The 17,717-nt window shown below is 47.5% G+C and overlaps 2 protein-coding genes across 6 annotated transcripts in view; one reads left to right on the forward strand and one right to left on the reverse strand.

The window, feature by feature from the left end:
* The window catches only part of PURA (purine rich element binding protein A), a 126,500-nt gene extending 119,582 nt beyond the window's left edge, over nt 1–6,918 (forward strand). For all 4 annotated transcript variants that reach the window (XR_008957512.1, XR_008957513.1, XR_008957515.1 and 1 more), the window contains one exon: nt 2,675–6,918. The gene's annotated coding sequence lies outside the window, so the exon portion shown is untranslated. The remainder of the gene's footprint in view (nt 1–2,674) is intronic.
* Nucleotides 1,820–17,717, reverse strand: part of PFDN1 (prefoldin subunit 1) — a 65,841-nt gene continuing 49,943 nt past the window's right edge. For both annotated transcript variants that reach the window (XM_026508129.4, XM_057307171.1), the window contains exon 4: nt 1,820–4,718. In XM_026508129.4, coding sequence (XP_026363914.1) covers nt 4,635–4,718 — 84 coding nt within the window. In that variant the 3' untranslated portion in view covers nt 1,820–4,634. The remainder of the gene's footprint in view (nt 4,719–17,717) is intronic.

Genomic DNA, 17,717 nt, shown 5'->3' on the forward strand with positions numbered 1-17,717 from the left:
CCTGCCGGGAAAGCAGTACTGGACGCCTCAGTGCACACGAGTCCCCTGGGTCAAGTACCCAGGGCGGTGTAGGAGCTCTCAGACAGACTGACCCGGGGGGTGGGAGAGTAGGTGAGGAGTGAGGGCCCTCCAGTGGAGCGTATCCTGGGGAAGACTAGGCCGTATTGCTCGGTGCAGCAGCCACCCTCCGGAGGCGCGGGACCTCAGAGCCTACCCCGAGGCTGGGCATCTAGGAAGGTAAGTTGTATGCCATTCCAGAACCCCATGGTGGGTGCTGTGAGGAACTACAAGGCCTTCCTCAAGAGCTTTCTCCTGGGCTAGTCACCCCTGCTTTGGGTGACAGAAGAGCAAGGAAAACACAAATCGCTCCTACCTCCAGACCTACCCCCCACACACCCTTCCACCCCCTACTTCTTCAGTAGTTTGGGGGTGGAGATTCTTTTGTCACCTAATGGAAAAAGTCAAGAGGGCTTTGGAAGATTTGGTACTCCAAGAAAGAAGTGACAGGGTTTCTAAGGTATGCAGAGAATGGACACCGTCCCCCCCCCCCCCCAATGAGGCTGACGCAGCCCTTTGCTTTGAAGTCTCCTGTCCTGTAGCCAGATGGACTTTCTAACCCCCGCCCCGTAAGCACTGTCTGGGAGCAATGAGCTCCAAGTCCCCACTGCCCCGGTTTCAGAGCCAACTGTCATGTGAAATAAGCCTTAGCAAGGACAAACCTGACTAAACTGAAGGAGAAAGGTGTTAGAGGAAGCAAGACTGGGACATTTTTGTTTCCCTGCTGAAGTTGCCCAAGGTTCTGTGGTAAAATGGGAGGGAAGCACAGGGAGCAGCCGCAGTGAGGGAGGGTGCCTGCCGCACAGGGTGGGGAAGACGGAGCGGCACTGTGTACAGAAGGCTCCTGGCATAGGTCGCGGCACATTTGTGATCTCAGCGTACGGTAGAGGCTGCAGGGCCTCGCACACAGCACCCAGGGGGGGTGTCAGGCCTAGATAAGGCAGGTGGTTTCTACAAAGCTGGCAGGGGAGAGGGCCCGTCCTCTGGTAAGGGGACTACAGTAAGGGATTACTCTGGGGGAGTGTGCGTTCCGTTCTTCATTTCCCTGTCTGAAGCTGCCCACTGCAGGATGGGGGGAGGCTGGCCACTTGGGTAGGTCGTCTGGGCAGAGAGAGCAGGTGAAAGCCCTTGCGTAGGGCTTTCCTGCTGCGGTGGCCCCAGGGCTTTGGACGGTGCATGCCTTTAGCGGGTGGGGAGAGACAATGGTCCTCGAGCGCATTCAGTCCTGTGCTCTTCCTGATCCCTTTTCTATCCCAGATGGGCCTGAGCAAGTCTGGCTTGCCAAAGGCCTGGGTTCATACCCTGAGCCTGCCTCTGGCTGGTTACGTATGCCTGAACAAGAGACTTAATCTCTCAAAGCCTTGCATCTCTTACCTGTGAAATGGGAATGACGGTAGCATCCGTGTTTAGGTACTGCTGTTACGACTACACCAGGGAACGTACCTTATCAGGCCTCAGAATAAACGTCTTCTCTTTCACTAGGCTTCCTTGGGGCTGGGTCTTGTCTCCTAGACCTTAAAACAAGTTTGCTGGTGTTGCTGAGTGGGGCCAAATGAAAGCAGGCCGAGTTGAAAGCTGTGCCACGAGAGAAGGGAGGGGAGGTCTGTGGAGGGCGGCTGACACAATGGGACAACTTGGACAAGCTCACTACTAACCCAGAGTATTCTAGCTACTATGCCAGGCTTCAGAGGAGTTGCCAAGAGAGGAGGTATAAAAATAGATACACAAAAATAGAACTGAAAGAAGACTGCCAAAGGACCAATTTCATTTATAAGATTCATATATTCATTAACTTTGAAAAAGTTTAAAATCCTTACTGTTTATAAATGAGTTTAGTGGTGGTGGTTTTCAGGTTTTCTTTAAAGGGGCCACAGATCCTCTGAGACTGAGGCTGACCATTAGCCTGCTTACCGGAAGGAAGGCTGACGTCGGCCGCAGGTCAGCAGACTAGCAGAGGGAGGCTGGGGTCCTTCTTGACCTGTGGATTTGTGTAGCACTCAAATTTCTTAATAGAGCACTTAGCCCTGACAGGGCCTAGATTTCCACCTCCACTGTGAGAAAAAGCCAGGGTGCCAGGCTACAGCCCTCCCTCTCACTTGACCAGGTCATCAGCCCTGCTTCCCCCCCCCCCCACCGGTGTGTGAAAGGTAAGAGGCGGGGCCGCACTGTGATAGTGTGCGCTGCCCAGGTTTGGAAAACCAGGGTTCTTGGTTATTCTCTTAGGGCCTGCAGTGCCTTTTCAGGTGGCTTTTTTGGGAGATGGCATAACTGTAGCTGAGGAAATACAGTAAGGTATGGGACACGGTGCTGCCTGGTTTCTAAAGCAACTCTGGGCAGACCAGAATGTCCATCACTTTCTCTGTGGCTGCGTTATGTGAGGCCATTTTGTTGGTTCCCTAGTACCTGTCCCTGCAGGGATGAAAGTCCTTAGGAGGAGGAGAGAAAGGAGCTGAGCTACCCTTCCTCCAATCATCTGCCACAGTGTAAGTGAAAGGCGGCACCCAGTCTGCCCCGTGGCTTTTGGCTGCTGTAGCCCACGCCTGGTCCGGGAGGCACTGGCTCTGTAGGGCCTGGGTTTTGTGCCAGTTCATTCTCACCCTCTCTCTTTTCCCTCCAGTGTATGTGGTGGAAGACCAAAGAAGGGATGACCTGGGCCCCTCCACCTGCCTCACAGCCTGCTGGACTGCGCTCTGTTGCTGCTGTCTCTGGGACATGCTCACTTGACCGGCCCAGCCTTCCTGTCCTGCCAGCTCTGCCACCACCTTCAACAGGTGTGCCTGCCCCATCTCTTCTGATTGCTGAAATAAATGAAAATGACTAGCTCTGCACAGACACTTCTACCTTCGACACAGTGGGATTCTAGATTAGCAGGGGTTGTGCTGCTGTTTAATTCAGTGACTTTATCTTTTTAATGTTTAAAATCATTTCTTATTGGCCTTTCACAAATGTGCTAAATGACTTTTATTTTTTTGGCCAAAGGCTTAGTTATAAAATATATATTTATAATTTTAAAATTATACATTCAAGATAGTGACATGATGCAATACCACTGAGTGATTTCTCTGCTAACACCCTGTATGTTTCAATAAATTTGTCTAAACCTCAACTGTCTGAATTATTCCAGACAGAATATAAGCCCTGGGTTTCTCTGCCACTGTCCACTATGACGAGAAAGGAGTCTATGGTCCTATGAGGAAGGCAGGTTCACAGGGCCCTCGCCAGGCTAGCATTTTCTCCCTCGTCCCTCTCAGAGACAGGCTCACCAAGTTGCTGGAGATGCTTTTACCCAGAGCCTAGGCCTTCTTTCTTTTCTGCTGCCCACCCTCCCCGCCTCCCTCCACACAGGAGAGAAGAGCTGTCGCAATACGAGCCAGACAGGCAGGCCGGCCACCCATCTCAGCTTTGGCCGCGGGGTGGCGCTGTGCCGCCATAACAGAGCCAGATTGTCCTTCAGCTAGCTGGCTCGACCAGCCCTGAGAGCCTGCCCACTTTCACTGTGAAACAGCGGTGTACTCAAATATTAACTACCAATTCTCTTTAAAACAAATTCTTATTTTATCCATCATCAATCACCTGATTCTGTGGAGTAAATGGTCCCAACATAGCTGATCTCAAGCTACCAACATGATGTCCTGAACGAAGAGTTGGGAAGAAAAGCGTGGTGTAGTGTTTCCATCATCCAGATACAATGGACTGTTAACATCAAAAACATAGATAATGGCCAGATTTAGTAGGGAGTAAGTTCTGAATATAATTTAATTGTATATTTACCTAACTTAATTTTTAATAAGGGCTGTGTTTCACAACTGGCTTGAAACAAAATTCTAACACTTGGTTTACTGACTGGCTCTCACAAACCAGCTCCAGCACACCCACCACCCCTAAGCCCCCAGGAGGCCTTACGATTGTAATTTCCACCTCTATGACACTGGCCAAAGGGTTAGACAGCCATGGAGGTGCTGCTGGTTTATGACTGCATTTTCTCCAGGAACATCGCCACCAGAGTTACTTAAATTCAGCTATGCCCTGGTCTCCTTCCTTCCTTATCTGCATGGAGACTCAGAAGGTGAGGGATTTACTAAAAGGAACAGAAAGGGTAAAAAGAAGCAGGAAAGGCTCCAGAAAAGAAGGAACAGAGCCAAAGCTCTGGAAGGAGACAGGGAGGAGTGGAGGTTGAAAGCTTCTGCTTCCCTGGCCCTTGGTTCTCACCCTTCAGCTTGAGAAAGGCAGACTCAGTAGAGTGGCTGGGGAAACAGATGCCTTTTATTGGTCTGAGCAGCGTAACTAGTAATAGGATTGGGCAGAGCTCCCCTATCTGTCCTGGCTCCCATCTTCCCTCTCTTGGGAGTTGGTGACTCACCCCCAGGCGAGAAGAGTGGTCTGGGCGGGGGGCAGAGCCAGGATAAAAAATACAGAGTTGGGATTTGAAAGGGGAACAGGATGAAGTAGAAAACGTAGGGTTACCAGATCATCCAAATAAAAAGTCCATCAGGGCAGAAGAGAGGATGTTTCCCCACATGGACCCCTCTGCCCTCGGAAGGAATGGGAGGGAGCAGGAAGCTTCTGCTTGAGACTTCCTACTGTGCCCTTCGTGCCATCAGCATCTCCCGGATGTTGTCCTCAGCTTCCTTCACACTCCGTTCCAGGTAGGATTTTTTCTGCTGCAGTATAAGAAAGAAACCAGAGTTAGGAGGTACAGGCCAGGCTGGCAGATGCAGCTTTTATGGCCAATGGTAATGGCTTCTCCTCCGTGACCAGGGACTTCCAGTAGCATACTGTCTACTGGGGGCCAGGTACACACATACCTGCCCAGAGTGCTTCCCTCATCCCATCCACAGGCCTGAGGGGGAAGGAAGAGGTTACTCGGTACAGGAAGCAGAAGTGCTCTGTGGAAGGCAGCTATGCTCTCCCCCCAGGAGGAAGTGGACTCAAAACAGGCGTCTCAGTACATGAAGTTATACCAGACAAAGGCCAGGAAATTCCAGGACAAAGCTCTGGCCCCATAACAGACTGTCTCTCAAGGTTTTCCATGGCCTGGGCCAGGCGCCTGTAGCCGCCACTGCTGCAGAATGGACAGGGTACCAGAGGGTTCTGCTCTGTCCAGTGAGAGGACAGGCTGTATGAGTGCTAAGAAGTTGTATCACACGTCTCACTGAGGCAGATGAGTCAGGATGAAATCTGCTTTTCTAATGAAACCGCTGCCTGCCAGGAATCCAGGACAGTGACACACTGAGTAAAACAGACCTTTTGGAAGTTTACCTCCTACCCCATCTGGGTCCTAAATTAAAAATCTCAACTTAGACAAAGAGCTTTAACTACTTTCAGGAGCCACATCTGGGCCAGGATTACAAAAGATTAGTCAAAGGAAATGATGTCTGTACATTATGGGCCCTGCGGTCACCCAAAAAGTATGGTGGCTTCACCACTGGTCCCTGCCCTGAGGACATAGTTGTGGCTGCATTCCCACTTAAGAGACATGCGATGAGGCTCCCATTTTGAGGAATACTCAAAATAGTCCCCTAAGGCTCCACGTGACCGGGCCACACTGGAGCCAGACAGTAACGCAAAGCCCTGAGCCACGCAGCTCAGGTGCAGCCAGTGCCCTTCTCGTTCCCCCGACACCTTTCACCCCAGCAGCTGTGCATTCACTGTGACCACCGAAGTGCCCAGATGACCTGGAAAAAAACAGGGCAGTACTGGGCCAGAGAACAGGTGAGCAGTCTGGCCTGGCAGGCTTTCCTTGGGAACTGATGCCCAGCCAAACCTGAGGCAGGAAAATCGAAATGACGTCCTCTGCTGCTTGGACCTTCATTAAAGTCTCTGCTGTTCTGCAGATCCCTGTGGCTAACTTCTCCCATTCTCTGTCCAGATGTTTTGTGGTTTTTCCCCCAAGATTTTATTTGGCACAGAACGAGCCGGGGGGAGAAGAGAGCCAGAGATCATGACCTGAGCTGAAGGCAGACGCTTTAACCCATTGAGCCACGCAGGCGCTCCCAGGTATTTATTAAATGATACATTTAGAGGCGTTTTCCCATTGGCTCCAATGCCGTAGCATCTTTATCAGTTCCTGTGTGAACCCTGATTCCTTTGGTCGTGTCCTAACTTCGAATTTCCTGAAGGCTAGAAAGAGCCATATCTCTTTACTCCTCTCCCATCTGTCCAACCTGCACACAATTCCTGTCCAACCTGTAAACAACAGGAGTTCCATAAAAATTCACAGTGGCTACAAATGTATACTGTTGCTAAGGAATTTATTACGTTGCTAACCCTGATACAGTCCTATCACTGTGATATCAGAATGGGAACTTAAACTTCCTTTGATAAACAACCCCTAGACTTTACATGTGGTGACTTCAAGAGGGGAACACTAATAACTGCTGACACACCGCTGAAGAATGTACGTGCACTGGGTGTTGCACAGAAGGGGAGCAGCAGCTACACAGCAAGTGCGTGTCCCATCTGGGCACCTTCCCAGCCCCACGCGAATGGGAGGAAAAGGCCAGTGGGGCAAGCGGGGCTGTGCTCCCCGGAGTCAGCTGGTGCTCAGGGACCCGGGTCCTTTGCATTCCATCTCTGCCAACTTGCTGCCCCAGTTGTCGAAACCGTAAACTCGGAACATAAGCTGGAGCTTTTCTACCTACTGCACAGGCCTCTGGATAACCAAATTCAGGTTATAATACTTATTTTAAAATTCATCATTCTATGTCTCGTCTATCTTCCGGTTTCAGTTTTATGATTTTTTTTCATGTTTTTTACCACTGTATAACCTAAAGTCTTCAAGTTTGAAAAAAAAATGCAAAATAAACCTATCTTTAATTATAAAGTAAACTTATTGCCATTAAAATTTTCGTTTCATCCTAACAGATGGGTCATCCTGATTTCTAACTTTTTCAATAGTTCCTGTCTTATCCTCAAATACACCTAAGCCAAAAAGACCTTCATAATCAAAAACCTGAATCACAGTATGTGATATGCGTTGAATTGTCTCACAAAAAAATAATGCTGAGGTCCTAACCCCCCATTACCTGTGAATGTGGCCTTATTTGGAAACAGGGTCTTTGCAGAGGTAACCAGGTTAAAATGAGGTCATCTGACTTAGGGTGGGCCCTAAATCTAATGATTAGTGTCCTAATAAGGCCACATGAAGGCAAAAGGGACACAGAGACAGAATGCCATCCCCTGACGGGAGGCAGAAAGGGAAGGCTGCAGCTATGAGCGAAGGAAGGCCAAGACCGGTCAGCAACCAGCAGAAGCCAGGAAGAGGAAACTGAAGGATTTTCCCCCAGAGGCTTAGAGGAAGTATGGCCCCATGACACCTTGATTTTGGACTTCTGGCTTCGAAAACTTGTGAGAGAATAATTTTCTGTTGTTTTAAACCAACCAGTTTGTAGTAATTTGTTAAGCAGCCCTAGGAAACTATGAAATGAGGGATGTCCCAGAGACAGAATCTACCCCAAAGTTCTTCTGTACCCACAGCTTCTGACCACACTGAATCATGGAGGTCTGGCTAAGGATCCCTATAAGTTAGGACACTGGGACCTGTACTTCCTCCAAGAAAATTGTGGTACAAGTGATCCAAATACAAACAAGCCTGTCAGAAAGGATGCAGAAAATTAAGGAAGCAATGATTAAGTCAAATTTTTTCTTTCTTGAATCTCCACACTTTCTTCCTAATACTACTAGTCAAATCAGAAAGTCCATGGACCCGTCTTCCCCATTTCCGTAAATGACAACTCCATTCTTGGAAATGCTCAAAACCTTTGGCGTCATCTTTGAATCTTTCTTCTTTCACATCTGATGTCCAGTCAACCAACAAATCTTATGAGCGCTACCTCAGAATGTGTCCAGAATCTGACCTTAACGTATAGCCTCCTAAGTGGTCTCCTTTCTTCTGCGCTTTGACCCCATTAGTTTCTTCTCCACACAGTGCTCAGAGTCCTCTCTGCACACTTAAAACCCTCCAGTGGCTTCCAGTTTCAAAATGAAAGCCTTTTGCAAAGCCATGTTTAGTCTTGTTCTCAGTGGACTCCGACCTCAGCTCCCTCTCACCCACTGAGCTCCAGCCACACTGGCCAGCACCTCCGACTCCGCGCTGCCCCTCCGACCCGCCAGCCATGCTCCTGCCTGGCTGTTGCCCTTTGGCTCTCTCTCTTAGGAACTCTCTTCCCCACATACCCACAGTACTAGCTCGCCTACCTCCTTCAGGCCTTTCTCAAACGCCACCTCATCGGGAAAAGCCTTGAATATATGGCAGCTCCGTGCTCCCTGCTCTCACCCCGACGTGCCTGCACAGCACCGACCAGCACTGGAAGCGGTAGGATCGGTCCCTCTTCCCTTACAAGAAAGAAAAACCCACAAGGGCAAGACTTTGTTCTGTTCACTGATATCCCAGTGTCTAGAAAAGTGGCTGGTACATGAGAGGAACTCAATACCTGTTGAATAAAAGTGCATTTATGACAGGAAATGAGGACTTACTGATGTACTTGTATACACACTTTTTAGTTCTCCTCACAACATGAATGAATGAGGAACACCAACAGAGCAAGCAAAGGCAGAAAATGACCATCTCCTTCAAGATGATTTTCAGTTTGGAACAATGCCTCCTAACCTCTGCCCCTAGGTAAACATAGGTCTAAAACTCAACCCTCACTGATGTTCCTGGGAAAATCAGAGGCTTGCTTCCACAAACAGAACAGGCCCTAAGGGTCAAGCCCTTTATTAGATCAACTTGTAAAACTGTAAAACAAACTATCCCAATTTCCCATGTCCTGGAGTTGGAAATCCTTGAGAAAGTGCTCGGAGGTTGGCCAGGGCTGCTGTGAGCTACAAGGGGATTATGACTGCTCTGTAAACTCCAGGGGGCCTTTCAAACCCACACCTTTCCAGCAACAGTCCCAGGAATTGGCCTCACTGCAGCATTTTTCTGTCTTGCTGAACAATCTCCCTCAGAAGCTTTCCCCTAGGAAATTCTCCAGTGGACTCAAACCACAGAGGTCTGGGTGCAGCGACATTCCTGTGGGCCTTGTTCTGGAGTGAAATTCTGAGGTTTCCTGTGGGGCTCGGCCTGGCCAGGGAAATGACATTGTTGCAGTTACTGCTCACCAGCCTGAGGTTCTTCTTTCTGGGAGTCAGGCTGAGGGGCCCGTGTTCCCTTTATGACCTCCCATGAAGGAAAGAGGCTCCAGTCTCTAGAACTTTTCTGACATGACATAATCTCTCAAATAGACCGCTGAGGTAATTCATCTTGTGATGCTATCTCTATAGACTTTTTTCCTTAGGGACTTTGTTTCCCTCTTTTCTCTAATATTTTTCCTGTGTGCCATTTCTTAGGGTATAGAAAGTAGCTTTCCTCTCTCATCCTCTATTTCCCCATTTGTAAAATGAGGATTTGGACAATATCAGTATCCTCACTCCCCCATTATTATTCTTTAGGACACAGAAGTTTTTCTTCAAATGAACTCCTGTCTCAAAGACAAAACAAACAAGACAGGTGAAACAGAGCTGGGGGAAGGGATGGGGGAGACACGGTGGATAAAAGCAGAACTTCTGGCTTGTCCCATGCCTCCAACCCAGGCTACAGGGGCAGCAGAAATGCGCATCTTGACTCCCTTCCACCCCTGATGTTCTGTGAGCTCGGTGCTCAGAGACCCTCTGCTCTGAGTCCCATGTTTCAGATCCTGACTTTGACCTATCTTGGCCACACACTTCTCCCTTATGCTGAATCCACGGCTGCCAACTTCTGTGGACCGCTGCCAGCTGCAAGCTCTACTCTTAATCAAAACACGTGAAGCCGAGGCCACCTCTCACTGTCGCTCCTACAGCTCCCAAATTAAAAACCCAGAGCCTCCCTGATTCCCATGCTCTCTCAGTTTGCAGAACTCTAAAATGGCCAGAGGGTGCCAGCTGCCCACACTGGGGAAGTTTAGCAAGAGGCCAAGAATTCACCGAAGGCTGAGAAGGCGTATCTTGGCAGACGGGGGGGTAAATGTGATGAAGGCACAGAGAAAAAGGGGGAAGAGAAAGTAAGAAAGGCAATGAGGAGTCCTAATGAGAGAAGTGAGGAAGGGAAATGAGACCGAGACGGCAGAAGTGCAGCAAGCAGAAGCAGTGCCGGGCTCTGAAAGTGCAAGTGAACGGGCGAGCACTCAGCAGGGCGGGAAAGACGGGCCACGCCCACCGGAACGGAAAGCTAAGGGACTGACTGGCCCACAGACGCGTCTACTTGGGAAACGTCAGGGTGCGCCCACCTCACCGTAAGGACACAACTAGGCGGGGCACCGGGTGGCTCCGGTGGCTAAGTGTCTGCCTTTTAGCTCGGGTCGTGATCCCAGGGTTCTGCTCAGCGGGAAGCCTGCTTCTCCCTCTCCCTCGACTGCTCCCCCTGCTTGGGCTCTGTCAAATAAATAAAATCTTTAGAAAAAAAAAAAGAAAGGATATAACTAGGCAATAAGGGAACAAAGCTGGGAGACAAGCTCAAAGAATGAAAACGCAGTTTTAGGCATGGAACAGGAGAATCTAAGAGAACTCTAAGGAGTTACTGTCTCTGCAACTTTCAGAAACTGCTTTCAAAAGTTCCTCTGCCAAAAGATGTGGTTTGGCTGGACACTGACCTTGTTTTTCTCCCAGGTGTTCTCTTACCTGCAGAGAGATTCTGACACTGCTACTGTGTGGGGTCAGACTCCCAAATCCCACCTGTGACTGCATGCTCAGTGCGCCCGAGACAAACCTCGACACGACTCAACGCCTTACGGCAGAAAACACACTGGTGGAGGGGGTGTGGAGAGAAGGATTCTTACTTCCTCCCCTTGGTCCCCCTAGGGTTTGAGTGATCAATACCAGTGGTGCCCTCCCTAACACATGAGCCTCCTTTAAGTCCCAGAGAAAGCCCAGCCCATCAGACAACCCAGGAGCGAAAGTAGAAAGAAAACTCCCAGATAAGCGCAGAGCCAGCAGAAGGGCCAACTGTTCCAAGGTACATGGCGCTGAGGAGGCTACATCCAAAGCATCATCACATTTTGGGGCACCAGGCTTAAAAGGGATGAAGCATGTCAGTAAATCAAGTCAAGTGATATGCAGCTGACGGAGGCAGAGCTATGTGGCTCAGAAAAAATTAAGCGAGAAGGAACCTGACCACTGCCTTAAATATCTAAAGCAATGGCTCTTAAAATGTGGCCCCTGAAATTTTTCCAGCATCAGCAACTCCTAGGAACTTGTGAGAAAAGCATACTCTCAGGCCTCAACCCAAACCCACTGAATCAGAAATTCTAGGGACAGGGCTTAGCAATCTGTGTTTGCACAGCCCTCCAGGTGACTCTGAGGCACACTTTGAGAACCACTGTTCAAAAATAAGAGTTGGCAAACTGGATTTTTTTTCTATAAAGAGCCAGTCAGTATCTTAGGCTTTGTGGGGATGTCTCTGTCACAACTACTCAACCTGCCATCATAGCGTCAAAGCTGCCATAGACTGTGTAAACTGACAGGTGCAGAGATTCCAGAGATTTTTAACTTTCAATGGAAATGGCCTCATAAAAGCCCAAATTTCCATCCATCCATCCTTCTTCCATTCATTCATTCAGCCCAGTGCCAAACCATTTTCTCTCCTTCCCTCCAAAACTCTGGTCCTTGAAGTTTGTGGCATCACCCTTCCCAGCCTCCCCCCTGCTGTTGTTGCCACAATCTACAACATCCTGAGTACTGTCCCTCAGTCACTGCTGGCTCACTGTCTTCCTCTCCACCGCCTCTGCACCACTCAGCGTGGCTCCAACAAGAATGTCAGTGATCCTTCCAGTACCATGACGTCCCCTCCCCTCACAATTTTTATTTCACCCCACCTCAGCCCTACCCACCCAACAGCCATACCCATGTCGACACCACCAACTGCGCCACCTCCGAAATTTCAGGTTCCATCACTACTCGGTATTTTTCCAGGTTGCTTTATCTGATAACTCAGCTCCAGCACTTCAACTTCATCTCAATGACAGGTTTTTGTTTTGGTTTTGTTTTGTTTTTTTTTAAGATTTTTATTTATTCAATTGAAAGAGAGTGAGAGCTAGAGAGAGAAAGAGAGCACACAGAGAGAGAGAGGGAGAGAGAGAAGCAGACTCCCCACTGAGCAGGGAGCCCAACATGGGACTCAATCCCAGGCATGACCTGAGCCGAAGGCAGATGCTTAACCGACTGAGCCGCCCAGGCGCCCCTGTGCTTATTTTTTATAGAGCAGAGGAATCTGTTACAATCTTCTTGTAACTCTGTGACTCTTTTGGCCAACTACTACTCTCACTACAAGTCTTCCAAGTGAGCAAATAAAGTTTTACTATTTCAGTGTGTCTTTAGTTTGGTCTAGTCTTACAAGAGCTAAGAATCCAGCCATTAGTGTGTACTCTGGAGTTTGCCCTGTAGGCCTGATAAAGGGGTAGGTGGAAAAGGGTGTGCCTTCTCAGAGAGGAAGTAAGGGCAACACCTCGCATTCTTGGAAGTAGAGGTGCGCCTGACTCAACTGTAAGGACAAGACTAGCAGGGAGCTACATGAGACAAGCATCTGAAGTCACTTCAGTAACTACTCTCTGCTCCAAGCAAAGCAAGAATTTCAATTTTCTTACAACTCAACAAAAAGATGAACAATATGATTAAAAGATGGGCAAAGAATCTGAACAGGCCTTTCTCCAAAAAAGATACATGAATGTCCAATAAGCACAAGAAAAGACGTTCAACTTCATTAGTCCTTAGGGAAATGCAAATAAAAACCACAATGAGGGGTGCCTGGGTGGCTCGGCTGGTTAAGATACCATCTCGGTTTCGGCTCGGGGCATGATCCTGGGTCTTGAGATCTTTCCCCCCAAGAGCTCGGCACTCAGGCTGAGTGCCAGAGTCCGCTTGAAATTCTTTAGCCGCCCCCTTCCGCTCTGCTCCCCCTCACCGCACCCCACCCCTGTCTGCATGCAAGCGCTCTCTCAAAAAATACCCAATTTTTTTTTTAAAGCACAATGAGATACTACTTTCTACCCACCAGGATGACTATAATCAAAACCAGAAAATAGGTGATGGCAAAGATGTGGAGATATCAGAACTCTCATATACTGCTGGTGGGAATGTACAATGGTGCAGCTGCGGTGGACAACAGTTCGGCAGTTACTTAAGAAGTTAAAAGATAAAACTGCCACATGACCCAGCAATTCCACTCCTATGTATATACTCAAGAGAAATCAAAACAGGTGCCCAGACAAAAACTTCTGAATGTTCACTGCAGCATCACTGAAAATAGCCAAAAACTGGAAACAACCCAAATGCCCATCAACTGACAGAATGTGATATACCCATACTAGGGAATACCGTTCAGCCATAAAAAGCACCGAAGTTCTGATGCATGCTGCAACATGGATGAACCCTGAGAACATGAGCTAAGTGAGAGAAGCCAGATACTAAATCCAAATGCTGTATGATCCATTTTTATGAACATCAGAACAGGCAAATCTATACAGACAGACAACAGATTAACGACAGCCGGGTGCTGGGAGAGAGGGGAAATGGCCAGGGACTACTCAATGGATAAGGGTTTCTTTGTGGGGGGGGGGGGGGCGGGAGGGACGAAAATGTTCTAGAATCAGACAGTGGGGATGGCTGCACAACACTGCGAATTTTCTGTTACAGAAACTCAGAATGCTGTACCACAAGGAGAAAAGACCGGACATGAAAGCCCTGTGTTTAAAAACAGGCATGGTGGGTGGCTCAGTCAGTTAAGCATCCGAGTTTTAGTTTCAGCTCAGGTCGTGAGATCCAGCCCCGAGTCGAGCCCCATGTTGGGCACCGCACTCAGCAGAGTCTGCTTGAGATTCTCTCTCCCCCTCCCTCTGCCCCTCCTGCTCATGCTCTCTCTCTCCCTCTCTCTCCAAAATAACTAAGTAAATTTTTTAAAAAGGCATGGCAAGGCAAGCTCCTAAGGAATTACTTTCAGAGCAAATCAGCCTTTGCTCCACCCGAAAACTCAGAAAATTACACACAAACTGGCCAAGGTAAAATAAACTGACGTATTAATTTCTGAAAACTAACTTTAATGTTATCAGTGTAAGCACTAAACATTTAGATTAATGAGTCAATCAGGTACTCTGGGAGAGCCAATGAATACACAAGGGTAAGGAAATTTCTATGTGATCACATTACTACTTTCCAATCGAGGAACATATTTATACAACTAAAAAAATAGAGATACGGCAACCGGAAACCCGTAAAAGGAACGGGAGACAGTGAAAACAAGCCAGAGCTCAAAGCCACCACAAGCACAGATTCATGACTCACAGGCACCTCCTCTGCTGATTTGTCTAGGTCAGCAGAGGGCAGGACGGGAGAACTACAAATATACTCCAGTATCAGAGTTATTTATAAAGCTTTCCCAAAAAACTGGCTTTCTTTTCATTAAGAAAGACAAAAGGAATAATAGTTACACCTCTCAGTATCACCAGGGCATTACTACTGTTCTCGAACTCGAAGCTAACCCTCCAGGTCAGACAAGCAACCCAGGGTCGTTGCTCACATGGCTCACGGTGTTCTGAAGGGCACCGGGCGGTCAGCTCACATCACCCAGTGACACTTCTGCATCCGGGGTGATCCAGAAGCTCATACCATGATGAAATTACTCTACAGACCAGACGTCACAGCTGCCACTTGTCCCAACTCTACACACACCCAAGTTACCATGGAACTGGTACAAACAGAATGGAGTTTAATATGCTATTAGCTCTAAGTAGCTGACATAACACCAATTAAATTTATAATGACACTGGAATAATAAAAGAGCACTTGGCACGCTTCTCTTTGCAAACATGATTCAAGGGGTGGTTTTCATTTTGCCCTTTCTTCAATTTCCAGATGCAAGGTCACTTAGAAACCACTTACAATCTTTTTACTCAAAGAACTGGCATTTAGGGGGTTTACCATTTCATAGGAAAAGGACCACTAACTTTTTAGAAGGCCCAGCTACTAGGAATATCCAACCATAGTACAGGAACCCCCATTTCTTTCAGAGTAAAAGTGAATATTGTGGTTGGAATCTAGAAACCTGGGTTCCCCCTCAGCCTCCTCTCTTTCCCTGATTTTGCTTCTGGCTCTAAGAAGGATACTCGATCTCCATTTTTAAAACACGGGCAGAGGCCATGAAATTTATGACATGGCTTCATCACAGAATCCATGGCTGTTAAGAATAAGAGCAGCAGACACCACTAACCTGCTGGCACTTGCATTCGTGAGCCCATCAACCAGCCCTACCAATGGCTGTATTTATGCTACGCATGGAAGAAGTCACTGGGCCCTTTGGCCACACTCACATGGTATATACTGAAGTACAGACAATGGATTCTTTGCATAAAATACAACATGTTCTTATGGAATACCCTAGAGCAGTTTAAATGAGTGAACTACATACATTAGTCTGGGTAGAGCTCAAAAAAAAGGGCGGAGGGTGACTGAAAGACACAGACAATAAGATGTCATTTGTTAAATATAAGATGCCATAAAACATGGAATGGAGGATACACACCAAAAACCTCCTACTAGTTGCCTCTGGTGAGTGGGCATAAAACTGAGGTGGGCTTGGAAGGGAAGTTACAAAGGAGATTTCAATTTCATTAGTACTATTTTATTCTTATAAAATAACGAAAAAGTAAATACTACAAAATGCTAACATTTGTTAATTCTGGGTAGTGAGTACACAGGTGTTTAAGTTAGCCTTGTATATTTGTGTATCTTCAATTTTTTTCGAAATTAAAAAAAAAAAACAACCTTTATCTTATAAACATTTGGTGGCGATACACTCAATCAGTAAGCAGCTCCGGAGCAGCCACCAGATGCAAACAACAAATCTTATGTTTACTGAGTATTTACAGGCACAATGTCAAGTGATTTACATACATTATGTTAAAAGGTAGGTATGGGGGGGGGGTGCCTGGCTGGCTCTGTTGGTAGAACATGAGACTCTTGATCTCAGGGTTGTGAGTTCAAGCCCCACACTGGGCACAGAGGTTACAAAAATTTAAAAAAAAAAAAAAGCAGTATTTTTAAAGGGATAAATGCTTATCCTCCTCACTTCCGGTATTCATCAGCTATAGCGCTGACCTCTATCTACTCTCAGGAAGACTAGTGGTTTTTTGACTGGCGTGTTTGGGAAAAAGCAATGGTGCTCAGCTCCTTCTGCTCTGCCAGGATCTGCCCGCTTGCACAAGGTACACATTTTCTTCATCTGCTGGGCAGTATCAGCATGCCTCTGCAGAGAGACGCCTGTGGTTGTCCTACATCCGCAGAGATTTGCTGGGTAAATCTGTCTCATCAGTGTGTCTAATTTTGGATCAGTTTCAGAAACCGCCGTTATCACGGCACACTGAAGCCACATTCTTCAACCTTATCTTTCACTAATAGAGGGAAAATATATAAAAATTTTTATCTCAATCTGCCTTTCAGTTGGTTCCATACTTAGGCAGATAATAAAGGGATTATTTATTGGCCCTCTCCATCAACACTGCTGTTGTTGCCATTTTACAGAAGAGCGGATTTAGGCTTATAGACACTAAGTAATTTACCCAAAGTGTAGTAAGTGGCAGGGCTGGAGTTCTAATTCATATTCATCTGATCCCAGAGTTCATATTCTTAATTATTATGCCAAGGCATTATGCTACACATACCTGAGCAAAGAAAAGCATTACCTACTACTTGCTAAAAAATCTTCAAGAGGAACTAAAAAAACATTCTAAAGCTTTTCTTAGTATATATACTGAGAGGGTAGGGAAGTGCACATATTTAGGTGTGTGCATATGTGAGAGTGTTAGGGAAAGCAGTTATTATAAAATCCCTTTAGGAAACTTTTAACCTTCAAAACTCGTAGGCATGTTTGCTTGCGGCCGTGTAAGTACCCACGTCCCTCAACTAGGACTCAAGATACCACTCAAGGGCTGCTTATCTCCCGTGCTCTAAATGAACTGTGTTCAACCACTCCCTGCAGTAGAGTCCCACGGACAGAGGCTCACCTCTGAGCCTAACCCGATGTCAGCCTCTACCTCGGGCAACCCCTCCCTGAGGGAACAAACCTGCTTCCCTGGGCAGACCAGGCTCGCCTAGCTCCAGGGTCAGTACTGGTAAGAGAAGGCCAGAAAGCATCTGCAACCCAAGTCTAATTGAGCTGACAGCTCCGGCTGCCACCATAAAACCAAGGGCATGAACGGCCTCCTCACCATGGAGGGAGTGGCCCTTCCTCAGCACAGGCTCGACCGTATGGGCATTCACTTAGCTCTCTGGACGCACACTACACACCGGCCACACCTCTGGAAAGACTTTACATCCTGCGGCAGTGCCGCTGGGCTTAGTCCGTGAATCTCATGCTTTCTTTAGCTACCTTTTCTCCTCAGTTGACCTAATCCAATTCTGTAACTTTAAATGACACCTATAAACTGACAATTTATAGATAATTCTCAATTGTATTTCACTAGCCTGGAGTGCCAGATTCATATATCCAACTGTCTATTCAATATCTCTACTTGGGTATCACAAACCAAACTTTCAATCTGCTTTTAAAATTACTTTTGAAACTTGAAGATCAACTAGGAAAAACTGACCAATGAATAACCAATGGCACATGTGTTCCCATACACGTGTGGAATCTCTGGAGCCCAGCACACATG

This window comes from Ursus arctos, unplaced genomic scaffold (genome assembly GCF_023065955.2).
Source record: "Ursus arctos isolate Adak ecotype North America unplaced genomic scaffold, UrsArc2.0 scaffold_5, whole genome shotgun sequence".
NCBI classification, from domain to species: Eukaryota; Metazoa; Chordata; class Mammalia; order Carnivora; family Ursidae; genus Ursus; species Ursus arctos.